The sequence below is a fragment of the Taudactylus pleione genome, unplaced genomic scaffold (assembly GCF_031769625.1).
Source record: "Taudactylus pleione unplaced genomic scaffold, aTauple2 ptg000206l, whole genome shotgun sequence".
Lineage (NCBI taxonomy): Eukaryota > Metazoa > Chordata > Amphibia > Anura > Myobatrachidae > Taudactylus > Taudactylus pleione.
This window is the reverse complement of record NW_028284608.1, coordinates 4,270,138-4,284,173: the sequence shown is the minus strand read 5'-3', so window position 1 is coordinate 4,284,173 and position 14,036 is coordinate 4,270,138. Positions and strand designations below refer to the sequence as shown.

At 43.6% G+C, this 14,036-nt stretch overlaps 1 protein-coding gene across 2 annotated transcripts in view; it reads right to left on the bottom strand.

The window, feature by feature from the left end:
• Positions 1–1,351: 1,351 nt before the first annotated feature.
• ERLEC1 (endoplasmic reticulum lectin 1) overlaps positions 1,352–14,036 on the bottom strand; it is a 33,026-nt gene continuing 20,341 nt past the window's right edge. For both annotated transcript variants that reach the window (XM_088477996.1, XM_088477997.1), the window contains exons 8-14: positions 12,190–12,319; positions 9,108–9,266; positions 7,872–7,931; positions 6,765–6,889; positions 5,024–5,101; positions 4,858–4,933; positions 1,352–1,544 (exon numbers count right to left, since the gene is read on the bottom strand). In XM_088477996.1, coding sequence (XP_088334122.1) covers positions 1,473–1,544; positions 4,858–4,933; positions 5,024–5,101; positions 6,765–6,889; positions 7,872–7,931; positions 9,108–9,266; positions 12,190–12,319 — 700 coding nt within the window. In that variant the 3' untranslated portion in view covers positions 1,352–1,472. The remainder of the gene's footprint in view (positions 1,545–4,857; positions 4,934–5,023; positions 5,102–6,764; positions 6,890–7,871; positions 7,932–9,107; positions 9,267–12,189; positions 12,320–14,036) is intronic.

The following is a 14,036-nucleotide window of genomic DNA, read 5'->3' as shown; positions in this document are numbered from 1 at the left end:
CTCTGCAGTATGAGGGATCAGCATTGAGACTGTCAGTCCTCCCTGTGACCCGCTCTGCTGTACTCTGCATGAGTGGTGAAGGAGGTAAGTGAACTGAGGGGTGAAAGGTGGAGAGTCAGTTGTAAAACAGGGTGGAGGGTAATGCCCTGAGGGGTTTACAGCCACTGGGCAGTATTTTATTTACTGAGGGAGTTTGTGGTTACCTGGTGGGGGAGATTAATTTTCAATGGGGACCAATGAATATGGGTGGGGGGTTTGCCTCTGGGGAATCAGTTACCACAGGGGGTGGTTGGAGTAATGCCACAGAGATCAATTGCCACTGGGGGTGTGGGGTTCATTATTACAATGGGGACCTATGGACACATGGTGGGAGGGATATTTTGACATAATTAAATAAAAAAAAAAAAAAATTTGAAGTAAAAAACAAACAAAAAAAAACAAACAACAATTCGGAGATTTAGGGCCATATTCAATTTGAGGCGAAAAATCCGAGGTGGGACTTTTCGCCATCATCGCCGTTTTAGAAGGGGATAAAGTATTGGGCGCATGCCCGCTTATCCCCGTATTCAATTAGGATCCGGCGAAAACGGGACCCGGCGGAAAGGTAAGTTTTGAAAAGTCCTGTCAATTTTTGGGAAATCCTCCTGTACCCCCCTAAAGATGGTCTGACATGTGGGATCACTATGGGTACCACCGATTTGGTCTTCTGAAGGTAATTGGGGTTTTTAAATAGCCGCGGCAGGTGTATAAATGCGCCTGTGAAGAAGTGATGAAGAATAGCACTTAGCTTTATTTTTTTGCAAAAAAATAACGAGTCCCATCAAATCTGGGGTACATGAAAATGGGTGCAAGCATATTTTGAAGTCCCTAAATTGATTTTTGAAAATTCTTAAAAAAGAAATTCACCTGACGCTACCAGCCGCATTCTAGAAAACACCTGCCGGGATTGATTTCGCTAGTTTAGAAGTTTCTCCCCCAATATTTATTTTTATTTGTCCCCAAAATGAAAATACCTTTTTTTGGGGTGTCCTAAGGAACTTTTTAAAATGTTTTTGATACAGATTACTTTAAGGGGACATTACAAAAGCTGCAGGCTATGTTTTTTTTTGTATCTGCACCCTAAAACCCCAATTTAGCACTTTTCTTCACCACCTAAACAGTGTTAAAAAAAATGGGGATAAGTTTTCACCAAAGATTTTTCGCACCTGCAAAAAGTCTTTGTAATTGAATATGGGGATAAGTGGAACAGGCGAAAATTACGTAATCCGCGATGGTAAACCATCAATGTGTGAATTACATGTGGATGTAAAGAATAAGTTTCATAAGAATACAAAAAAAAAAGGAAAGACTGTTGTATTTAAAATCTGTATTATCCAATATATACACACATATGCACAAAATGTCATTTCTCCTTTGTACATCTGCTGACTAATTACAGGTCCCAGCAAAAACATTCAAGTCCATTTTGCATTTCAGGTAGGAATTGAGAGGAGTCCGTTTTCATCAGCTGTATCCAGGATCTTACATATTACTGGAGATTCCACCTAATGAGAGTAAGAAACCTGAGTCAACGTTTATTCATTTTGCATTACCAACAACAAGCAAAATGTATGGGTTTTGCCTATAAAACAGCCCTCACATTGTACAGGCTGGCCCTTCCGCCTGATGGACAAAAGGCCGTATGTGCGTATGTTGTACAGATGTTACAGCCATGACAATGAGATGGTTACTGTATGTAAATGGTATACCGTCACCTAGATAGACCTAAAAGGTAATTCCCAGAACACAGTGATTATGGAGCACTATTCCCCACAATATCCAGAACACGCCAAGTCATACCATATATACAATGGACTAGATTTGTAAGCCCTTATGAGCAGGCCCCTCCCTACCTTGTGTGGGCTCCTACTGGTCTACCTTGAATGTCCTGGTGACATGTTTTATGTACACTTGGGCCAATAGGCCCGCAGCCTGCCAGGTGTAAGCAGTGGGCACATTCCTGTGATGCAGACTTGAGATATGAAGCAGAAATCTGCCATGCTTTCATTCTGGAGAGGCCACAAACCACCACCACAGAGAGGAATTGAAGCACAGGGAAAACATAGGCATGCTTTAGTTGGCATGGGACACTAGTGGGCACTATAATAATGCTTTTATATTAGGCACAAGTAGAAGATATTTGGCATATAACTCTGGGCATGTTTACCATTATGATTGGTGTAGGATTGTGGTAGTTTTGTTAGCTATACTGAGCACAGGCAATATACAGTAGGTATGGGTGGTTATACTGAGCACAGGCAATATACAGTAGGTATGGGTGGTTATACTGACCACAGGGAGTATACAGTGGGCATGAGTGTTATAGTGACCACAGGGTGTATACAGTGGGCATGGGTGGTTATACCGAGCGCAGGCAATATACAGTGGGCATGGGTGGTTATACTGAGCACAGGCAGTATACAGTGGGCATGATGCTTTAATGCTGGGCACATGGCTGTGTATGATGTACATATAGGACTGTAACTGACATAAAAGTTCTAGTTGTGATCCTGAGACTTGATATGATGGTATGAGGACACCATGTTGTGGCCATTGGACTGGTGGGCAAGAGGTGAAGTACAGGACTGGCCATAGTGGGTAGGAGTTATTTATTCTTGGCACATGGCGTGTGTGCTGGGCATGACTTATTAATCCATGTATGACCAGCATTTTATAAATTATTCTATACAACCTATAAAGAGAGAGTTCTGATCATCAACCTGAGACGGAAACTGTATTGTAGTACTGACAATATCTGACCGAAATAGAGTAAGATATTTATTTCTTACACACACGCAGGCACACGAGTTTGCACTGCCAGGGTAGCATATGAGTCAGTCAGAGAAAACAGTAGTGCACGTGCCAGGTTAGTGCTAGTAAAAAACAGTAGTGCACGTGCCAGGTTAGTGCTAGTATAAAACAGTAGTGCACGTGCCAGGTTAGTGCTAGTATAAAACAGTAGTGCACGTGCCAGGTTAGTGCTAGTATAAAACAGTAGTGCACGTGCCAGGTTAGTGCTAGTATAAAACAGTAGTGCACGTGCCAGGTTAGTGCTAGTATAAAACAGTAGTGCACGTGCCAGGTTAGTGCTAGTATAAAACAGTAGTGCACGTGCCAGGTTAGTGCTAGTATAAAACAGTAGTGCACGTGCCAGGTTAGTGCTAGTATAAAACAGTAGTGCACGTGCCAGGTTAGTGCTAGTATAAAACAGTAGTGCACGTGCCAGGTTAGTGCTAGTATAAAACAGTAGTGCACGTGCCAGGTTAGTGCTAGTATAAAACAGTAGTGCACGTGCCAGGTTAGTGCTAGTATAAAACAGTAGTGCACGTGCCAGGTTAGTGCTAGTATAAAACAGTAGTATATGCCATTGGTTTACGCCCGCATAATGTGACAGCGTTCGTAGCGAACGCTAAAAAGTTACAATATCTAATTTGCATATCGTAACAAGGTACTGTATCATACATGTGTTGCAACAGTCTTATTAATAAATACTGAAGTCACATTTGCCACGTAAAATACAACTAAATATAAATGCAAAAAATAAAAGTACTAAATAAGTTCAAATAGTTAAAAACGGGATGTAGTGAATTTACCTCCGCACGGGATGGCGGCGGTCGAAATCCCAGCGCCGGAATCCCAATCCGCAGGCAGAACACCGGCGCGGGAATCCCGACATCAGTCGAGATGCCCGACGCCGGAATCCCGACAGCCAGCATCCTGAACGTAAGTATAGCAGGCCGGGTTAGCTATTAGCCGCGGGAGGGCTGGTGAGGTAGGGTTACATTTAACCATCACGTGGGGTGGGGGGGGTTATGGTTAGACACCACCTGGGGTGGGTGGGTTGGGTTTAGGCACTAACCAGGAGGGTTAAGGGTGTGAAGAGGAGGGTTGTATACTCACCTAGCCCCAGTTGGGATCCTGAGCATCGGGATGCCGCTGTCTGTGTTTTGATGGCCAGTCTCCCATACCCAACCCGTTAAAAAAACATGTTTTAAAAATCATAATGGGAATCTTTCCTGCCATGGACCAAATACAAATCAATTAAATCCAGGGAATGTACCACGGCAGCACCAATGCATTTAAATAGTATCAGTGGGAGCGGCCAAGACCCACAGCCAATCAGAAACAGCTGCGGGCATATTTTGTATGCATATGCAAATTGGCTCTGGTCGGCTGAGCCACATTAGCGTGTACACGCCCTCACTGTACTCTGCCTACGTGTGCATGTCCCCTCCATACTGTATGATCACAGGGGCGTAGCACTAAAAGCGGCTGAATCTGGATGCAGGAGACATGGTAAGAATTTGTTTTTGTGAATAGTATGAAATTCTTATTTTTACATCCAACTTTACATTATACTGTATAACGATTACTTCTCTTTTGCGTTATTAGCTGGGCTCTTACTCTTGTACGGTGGTTCTCATCTACAGTCCTCAAGTACCCCCAACAGGTCAGGTTTTTAGGATTTCTTTAATCATGCACATGTCGACAAAATATAGCACACCCAGTAGGGGGTCCCACCTGCTTCCACAGACAGACACGGTGTCTCGTGCACTCAACTTGCCGCTCAGTCCTGATTCTGTTTAATTCATCATAATCCCAAAAAATGACTGCAGCCAAAAGTCTTGCTAGCTCCCCTTAAGGATTTAGCTGCGGCATGTATCTTATACACAGTAATTCAACTAAAAACATGGGATCCTTGCAAATACAACTAGATTTGATTTACTGTCACGCAAGTCATAATGTCACAGATTAACTTCTTGCTTGATTGCTGAAAGTAAAAAAAATAAATCAATAAATAACATACAATATACTTACTCCGAGAATGTACTGGCAAGTTTGTGGCTCCAGCATATATACAGTTACAGCGTGCGGGGATTCGGACTCTTTGCACCTGACAGAGCACAGATCACACAGACACTTAGTTGCACATTTCCACACAAGCCGCAGAAAATTCAGTGCTGCAGGCACAGAGAATACTCACTTTAATTTCACAATGACCTGTCTGGGCTTATTTGTGAAATCGCAGAGATCTCCCCCGCCGTAGAAATGTGACACCATCCTGAAAGAAAGTTTGGTGGAAATTGTTATCTCTCACATGTGTCAGATACAACATGTGAGGATGAGTCCTGATCTACCTAACTGTGGAGGACAATGAAACTGACGCTTTGTGCTCTAGCAGGGCGTGGCGGGGCGGTGGGGAGGGGGGTATATCCTAAAGGGTGAATCTCATGTTCCTAATGTTGTCTTCCTCACAGTAATGAAGGAATCATCATAGTTGTCCCCACAATAACAAAATAACCTTTCCAGGCTACTCATTTCCCTCTAGCATCGTACTCCATGCTGCTCAGAGCTGTGCCCAGCAGGACAGCGAGAGTTCTGTACTTAAAAAAAAGAAACAGTTGTTTGAAACCGCCAGCTGTTAACAGCACTCAAGCCCTACAGTCTGTAAAGTGACAGGAGCTGATTGGTTGGTACTTTATCTCTCTCCGAGGCTTAGTACATAGTACTGAATCCCAGGATTTGGCAATGTCCAATGTGCCTTTCACCAATCCGCCAGACTCTTTTAAGCCCCAGCCCCATTCTGTATTTGCAGGTATCCAAGTCAACAGGGGGAGGGGCACTGACAACCTTTGTACCAAGTAGGTCTAGTTATCTGGAGATGTTAATGAGACCATTGGAGGCTTCAGGGGAACACACGAGATGCTCCAAAGGCAAATCAGAGGCTAGTAAGAGACAAGTATTAATGCTGCCTGGGGTGCTCCACCCAATGATTGATTTTACATGTAAGTGGAGTTCTTCGTTCTAGTTGTTGCACTACCAGCTACCAATTTTTTGTTTATTTAGGATTAGTCAGTCACAGCAAAGTAGTTCGCAGTTGGACTGGCCCCGGCCTCTCAGATGGACATTCTGAGACACCGTAGGGTTGCTCAGTCCACTGGTGCGACCAATATTCCCGATGTCGCATCTTTTGTACATATGTAGCGGATCTGAGGTGCTGGCGATGGGCGCCTCCATACACAAGAGAGTGGCTGAGTCATTAGCATATTTTCACAATTCCGAAAACACAGTTGCAAAGGTAACTGCATCCACCGCTGATTCAGGTCCCGGGGTACAACCATATAACTACCAAATTCTGACTTTACCTCAAGACGCTATTAGGTTCTTGGAGCTAAAATGAAAAAATATAAAATTTTGGCTCCTTGTAATTTTGGTAAATTGCTCAGGATTTAGCGGATGATAATGTGGGAGGATTTCGTATCCAGGTGGCTCCTAAAGCAAAGATGTGGTACATCCCTGGAATTTACTATTGTAGGTTATTTATTCATTATAAATAAATAGGTAACGTTATTTAGTGCAGGCTAGTAAAGTAGAAGTAAAGCTCTGCACATAATGTCAGTACTGTTAGACAGTGTTGTCTATCTCAGGTATGGGGGGCGGCTGAGGTTGGAGGTTACATAGGTCATTAGTGCAGACACTGCCCTGATGGCACAGACAGGAGAGGAAACACTTCTCCCGAGTGACCTAGTGATTAGTCTCCCATGGGCATAGTCATAGTCACCTGATTTGGATGTTATGAGCGCTGCACTTTCCTAGGCCTGGGTACAGACGACGATTACACTCTGCTGTGTGACACAACCCCAAGATAATAAAATGAGCGCTGTCGGCGAGTAAGATACAAAGTCACATAATAGGACGCTGACCATTACGCGACAATGACTTGCCTCACAGTTTGTACGCCGTCGTCCGGTGGATGGTACAACCTCGCCGCGTTTTTCTTAGCCCACTCCAAGTGCTGTTCTGGTTTCCAAACACCCACAACAAGGGTGGTTCTACCAGTGTCTTTATCCTATACATAAACAGTGAGTGTCAACCCAAAGAGATAGAGACAATGAAAACCCAACTCAGCAATTGAAGGACTCGGTACAGAAGTGTCCACATACATTTAGCCTCCTTGAGCGTTATACAGCCCTTCTAGTCACATCATGCCGTTGTGCGTCTCTGTAGCGCGGAGCGTCTTTTTGTGCGATTGTCCCTTAAAACAAGTCTTATTCGCAGCATGCCTATGTTGTGTGCAGATGTATCAGCATGCGAATTGAAACGTCACAGCCACTTACACTGTAATGTAGCATTTCTCATTCAGCCGCACACAGAATATAGGCATGCCGCATATCATTTTACTGCTCGTATGTTCAATGTCATAAAAAGACGCTAGGCGCTAGAGTCACGTGTTATGTGTAACGTACCTTGTGGCACACGGAAGATAGATGTATGTGGACACATTGGCATAAGGTCAGTAACAGGAAATCATGCAGCTCCTATCTACATATTATACAGAAGACAGAAGGTATTGACACTGATCTAAACGCAACCAAGTATGTTTTCTGGATTCAAATCTACCTTTCATCCAGTCATTATTGTACAGGTGACTATACTATGGGGTATATGCAATAGTCTGTAAGTTGCAGGCAACCGAAAGATTTTGATGATTCAGCTGCTATATTTAAAGTGGCATTTGTTAAAAAAAAAGGCAAAACCAACCTTGATAAAAAGTGCCGCTTTAACCAGAACAGCTAAATCACAGAAATCTCATGGCAGCCTGCAGCTCGCAGGCTATAACCCGTATATGTAAGGGATTTGCACCTTTAAAAACACATACACACACGTCTGCAGATGTGTTCTTAATAAACCAATTAACACCAGGAAAGCATGCATTATTGTACAATAATCTGAAAATACACATATACAAGTCTCTCCACACAATCAAAACGGTCACCTAACATTTGACTGAAGGGCTCCATCTAGTGGTAGTAAGGAAACCATGCACTTACCTCATGATATTGATGGACGTATTTTCCATAGCAAAATTCATACTTCCACCAGCCAACACCCTGCAATAGAGAGATATTTTTTATATAGGTCTAATTAGCAGTATACCGTTAAATTGGAGTCAATGTTATTATCCACACACTATAGGATCATATGTGCGTATATATGAGAGAGAAAGAGAAATTTATATGAGGAATAGGCACTGTGCTGCATTTTATATGGAGGTGTCTCTTTTTGATACATAAATCTTTTCCGCATGAACTGTGGATGTGCTGGCTCTGTTCTCCACACACACACACACTTCTTGTAGCATATGCTATTACCTGGAGGCTATTCATGGGTTCACCGTTTGATACATAGCACTCATACTGCCAACAAACGATATAGATCGTGACGTGCGTCGGCTCGTGTGTACCCCAGATATGTTGGTGAACGACATCATTCACTTATAGTGATGACTGCGCAGCCCGGCAGACGCAATATATCTCTCAGATATATATCGCGCGCATCTTCTGGTGTGTACGGGTGACCCACCAACTGACCTGTTACATTGGCCTCAGGAACCACAGGCATCACAACTGAGCGGGCAAATTAAATGCCCACCCAATTGTGATGTCTGGTCAGACATAATGAGCGGCAGATTGGCATATGTGTATGCTTACCATATTGGTCGCTCGGTGTGTGTGACGGTCGGCCGGCGGGTTGCTCAGGTGTGTACCCAGCATTATACTTTATGGCTACAAATACGATACGCAATGCATCTGCCCTTATTTGTCTAGCTGGAATGATTGGAGTAATTGTATCCACATGCGGTATACCATATATAGGTGTCTCCATATACCCATTTGTACACCTTTCTGCACTGACATTGGACTTTTGCACCACACAATGGCTGCTTCTCTTTAAGCCGTCAGCCTGTAAGTCTGTTTTTCCCTAATGAGCTTGTTTTGAATCAAGAACCTATTGGAGAGAAGCCCTGATGTATTTCTGACAGACGTTTGATAGTCATATGACTAATGACATGACTGCCCAGCAAATAAGTGATATATCAGTGTAGCCAGGCCACATGTGTATTACATGTGCGATAATACACAGCATCTGTCCTGATAGAACACATGTAGCACGCCATATTCTTTAAAACACCCTGACATTCTATACACTACAGCAAGATCTTACTTCACCCATGAGCTGGACCCTGTAATGGCTCATGTCATACGATACATCGAATAATTTCTCACCCCATGAAAACAGTATGACCCTGTGAGGAACTCTTTGATCAGCTGCTCATCCGTCAGCTTGGAAATGTGCGTGGTGCCCACAGTTACTTGCTGCTGAGATCCCACTGTCACCGGCTTGTGGATGGTGGAGAACTTGTCCTTCATAGACTGGCGCTCTTCCTGGAATTATAGGTTTCAGCAAAATCACGCTACATAGGTGCAGTAAGAGAACACAGGCCAGTATTTATAGCACTTACATAGAAACACAATTACGTTTCATTTTATTTTCTGTTGTTAATACACCTTTATGTATTGGGCACAACTGTCCAAACAGAATATCATATAACTGCCTTGGTTGGGGTGGTTTGGCCTTCCGGAGGTGCTTCACAACACAAAAAGCACAAGCCACAACACAAAAAGCACAAGCCACAATACAAAAAGTACAAGCGACAACACAAAAAGAAAACAAATAATCAAAATGTATTACGGTAGTTTTCGGCCATCAGATTTTAATTTACTTGCTTTCCCGGGCTCTTCTGCAACTTTCAATATGGGAAGTTGAGAATAGGCTCTAGTCCTGGTGCTACATACTTAAAAGTCCAATCAGAATGTTAATATAATATGACCCGAGTCTTTTGAAAACAGTCTACCAGTTAATCTATACTTACAATAAAGTTGTAATGTTTGTGTCTGCACATAGACATTTTTTTGGAGAGAAATGTACTCCTTGGGACTGTGCATGGACTATGGAGACAATTTTATTTTTTCTGAATTTTTGTTTGTCAGGTCTGTTTGTTTCGGCATCACGCAAAACTACGGGATTAGTTTGGATTGCGTTTTCAATATTGTATAGCTTAGTCACCTAGAAAGAAACTGAGGTATGTATTATCTCATTGTGACATCAGGGAAAGGAGCAATAAGGGAAAACCAGACGCTGGACATTCGGCGCCTGCAGTGTGCAGACTCAAGCCAAAAATGACTAGATGTATTTAAATATAATTTTTGAACTATGGAGAATTTGAGATTGTATATATTGTGGATATATATAGATCCACAATATATACACATATTGCACACACCACAGCGCAAAGTCAGTGTTCTACAGAGGAACCTAATTGAGGCACAGATTCTAACGGGAACAGACGCAGGTGGGTCTGTGTTCACATCACATATACCCCATATCCAACAATTTTCCTTTTCAAATGAAGCGCCTGCAGTTTCCGGTCAGCGTCTGCTTCGCTATGACCAACAACTAGTCGCAGGGACAAGCGCTCAGGGCTGCAGGCGTGGATCTCAGGTCCACCTGCTTCTCCCATGGGCAGCTTTATGTGGCTTGCTCACGAGTTAGTAGCCCCAAGCATCTTTTTGTGTTAATCCTCGAAGGGAAAACTGCAAATATTGTTTACTAAGATATTTGTGATCAATGTCTACAATATAAAATATACATCACAATATCAGATGCCAGTACTGTCTTTGTAAAATTAGTTCCGCAGAGGAGTAACAGACATCAACGTGAGCGAAGCTGCGGGCAAAGGCTAGTCCTTCAATGTCCATTTTGTTACATTAATCTCCTTGTTTTATATTGTTGCCATCATCACGTACATTTTTTTACAACATCTGGTAGGAGGTGAAGCCGACTATTGCATGTTTATTTTATCGGCCTCTGTTGGTGCCATTTTTCCATTCCCTCTTTATTCTGTTGGAACACAGCAGACTGTTGAAGACGAGGAGGAGATAGCTAAACACACATTGCAAATTGACCTAATATTTATTCTAAGTTGAATACAAAACGGGAGGGCCGATGGGTGTGCGAATTCACTCCTCTATGGTGACTGGATGATGGGGGAACGTTACCTCTGTGTGCATGTAACGCCTGGGTTTAATCAATTCAAATTCCCCATATACTACATTATAATGCTGTGTTTTCTATTGTTTCTTTATTCTCTGTGGAGGAGAACACAGAACATGAAACAAGAAGACTAATGCAACAAGAACGACGTATGGAAGGATTTACTGAAAACTGCCATAGTATATAACATTTGGTTGGACTATGATTATGTGGTGCCAGGAAAAGATAATTGTGTATTGTTGAGGCGTGGCAACACCTTGGAGGTAAAGGTACAGTCCTGGCAGCCTATTGGCACATTTTTGGAGGTATTTCCTTTCTGCATTGTTTAGTCTTGCATTCTCCAACAAATTTGCCTCCCTACCTCTGGAACTCTCTCCCTCTCCCTATCAGACTCTCCGCAAACTTCAAACAGGCTCTCAAGATCCATTTCTTTATCAAAGCCTTCCAGCTCTCATCCTAACCCACTGCTCGCCCACTGTCTCTCCCCTCTGTGTCATCCATGTCTGTCTGCCACTCCCCTTTAGAGGGTAAGCACTCACAAGCAGGGCCCTCTTCCCTAATGTGCTTTTCCTTCCCTTGCTTATACCAGTCTCCTCCCCACTGTCAACAGCACCAAACCTTTAGGTTGAGCCGCCCTGCTGCTTATTTGGGTATTAGGACTGTTGATGCAGCAATGGTTATGATAAGCCATGTTCATGGCCTGCAATGTTCTGTACTGCAAGTCACTTTTTCTTGTTCTGCTCATGCTGTGTCTGTACTTTGTAAGGCGCTGCGGACCCCTTGTGGCGCCATAGAAATAAAGCGTAATAATAACTGACTAACCAGAGTAATCTTACTTTCTATCATGTTTCTGTATGACGCGAAGCTGCTATCTGGACACAACCCCATATACAATGCAGGGAGATGTGCTGCGTTTCTCTCCAACAACAAATAAATATATTACATGTGTGTCTGGTGATATGAATAAGCCACTAAAAAGCACAGGACACTGGAAAGAAAAACCCATTGTATCTGTAATAAAACGTGCAGGAGGAAATGAAGCCGCTAATAAAATCAGAGTTGCCTGTAGGTGTAGAACCCGTCAGCACACTGATGGGGCCGGCTGAGCAGTACTTCAAACACAAGTGACAGTTTTATCTGTCCCTCCCCATCATGATTTAATGCCAGCGAGAGAGCGGGTACAATAGGTCGCTGCGTTGCCCTCCAATCACAGAGCTGCGTCCTGTCACACAACAGATATGCTGACAGCGTTACCTCTTTGTTTGGCTTAAATGGCGTCTGAATCATTTCTTTCTGCTTTTCCAGTTTCTCAAGACTTTGTGGCCTTAGAGGAGACCCCGGCATCGACTGGCAAAATATGTCATTTATAGGAGAGGTTTTAAACCTGTGTGAAAGAGGCATTAGATGACATTGTGCAATCTGACATATATGGTTGTAAAATCTGCTTTACTGTAAGGCCATGCTTCCCACCACTTACATGTTAAAATAATGGATGAAAAATACAAATTGGTATTAACAGACGGGAGTTTTCAAGGTAGAGACATACAATATAGGTAACATATCTTACTAGGTTTCCTGTAGGTTCTGAGTATCCTGACAGCCAGGCTAGGTATCATCACACTAAGGAGTATACCAATTACATTGCACCGATCTCTGGAGGTCATGCAGACCCGCTCGCTAAGATGTACACTCTCGCTGCTGCCGATGGTATGCATTGTGCGCATCGCAGTGCGCATACCTTTGTGAAAGTTCACAATGCGCTTGCTCGCTGTGCATAGACAGCCCAGCAGAATGAGTGACAGGGGAAGCAGTTTGTAGGTGGTAACAGGGGCTGGCCATTACAAATGGGGGAGTGGAGGTGCAAACAAAGGCGTGCCTGAGCATCTCAACGGCGTGTTAGAGGTGTGCATAATTATAAGACAGCATCATAGTACACGTCACCTGGCTTGTTTTTACACTGAAGTGCTCGCAGTGTTTGCGGCAGGGTATGGTTAACCTCAAGCACTGTGATCGCATCCGATGTACCGATGGTTGCATACACTTCCTGGACATGACGTGCACAAGTGGGTGTCTTAAGACAGGCTGGTGGGTGTCTGCATACACTATGTGATCGCTCTCTAAGAAATACTGGGTGTGCTAATGCATTGCTGTGCAACAGCACTGCCTAGGCAATTTGCATACACATCGTGCGAGCGATAGCATCTAGCGAGCGACTCTGAATCAGGCCCTGTGTGCACCGACACAAACAATGAGGTTTTCCATAGTGTGCGCTCACAGGTGCGAATTTACGCATCGCTGCGTATCTCTGGGAGGGGGTTATACGGAACTTGTCCGGATTGTTCTCTGTGAAATTGTGCGGTGCCAATGTGATCGCACAGAACTGCCCTGACTCGTGGGCCTGTCATAGGAGTATCATGAGCGTGTATTAAAAGCTAAGTGCGACGGAGTCATCCGTTTCCGACGGATCTCTTACGCCTTGCGTGGGGCTGATGCAATAATAATAACGGTTGCAGCAGCTGGTGTAAAATCAGTGGGTGGCAGAGCTTGCAGACACGTGAGGACCTCAACATAAGCCCTACGCAGTGACATGTGTGGTGGCTGGGCAGGCACTGGCTAAGATTTACAGATACATGTATGAACCAGAGGGTTCTTGTGGGCATTATACAAAGGTGCAGCATATAGTGCTGGAAATTTGGTGAGCTTTGCGGAAAAGGTAGACAGAGGAGGCAGTGCCTCACCTGCTATACACCTTTTACTCCAGGGTTTTGACTATAAAAATGATTCGAATAATACAAAAATTATATTTATAATATTTTCTTTAAATTTCTTATAATTTTTATAGTAAAAACTGTGGCGTATACCCAAGTATGACAGGGAAGGCTCTGCCTCACCTCACCACACATCATTGGCCCTATAGAACCTCGCATTAGCACAAGGCAGTAAATCTGGCTCCTGCGGCTGCTTCCCAGCGTGTTGGAGCTGAAAATTTAAAGCGGCAATTGCATCCAGTGTCTCGGCATATTTTAAAGTGAATGTTAGTGGCGCTTTAAATTTTCAGCTCAAACCCGCCACTTCGTAAATCCAGCCCTAGATGTGTTCTG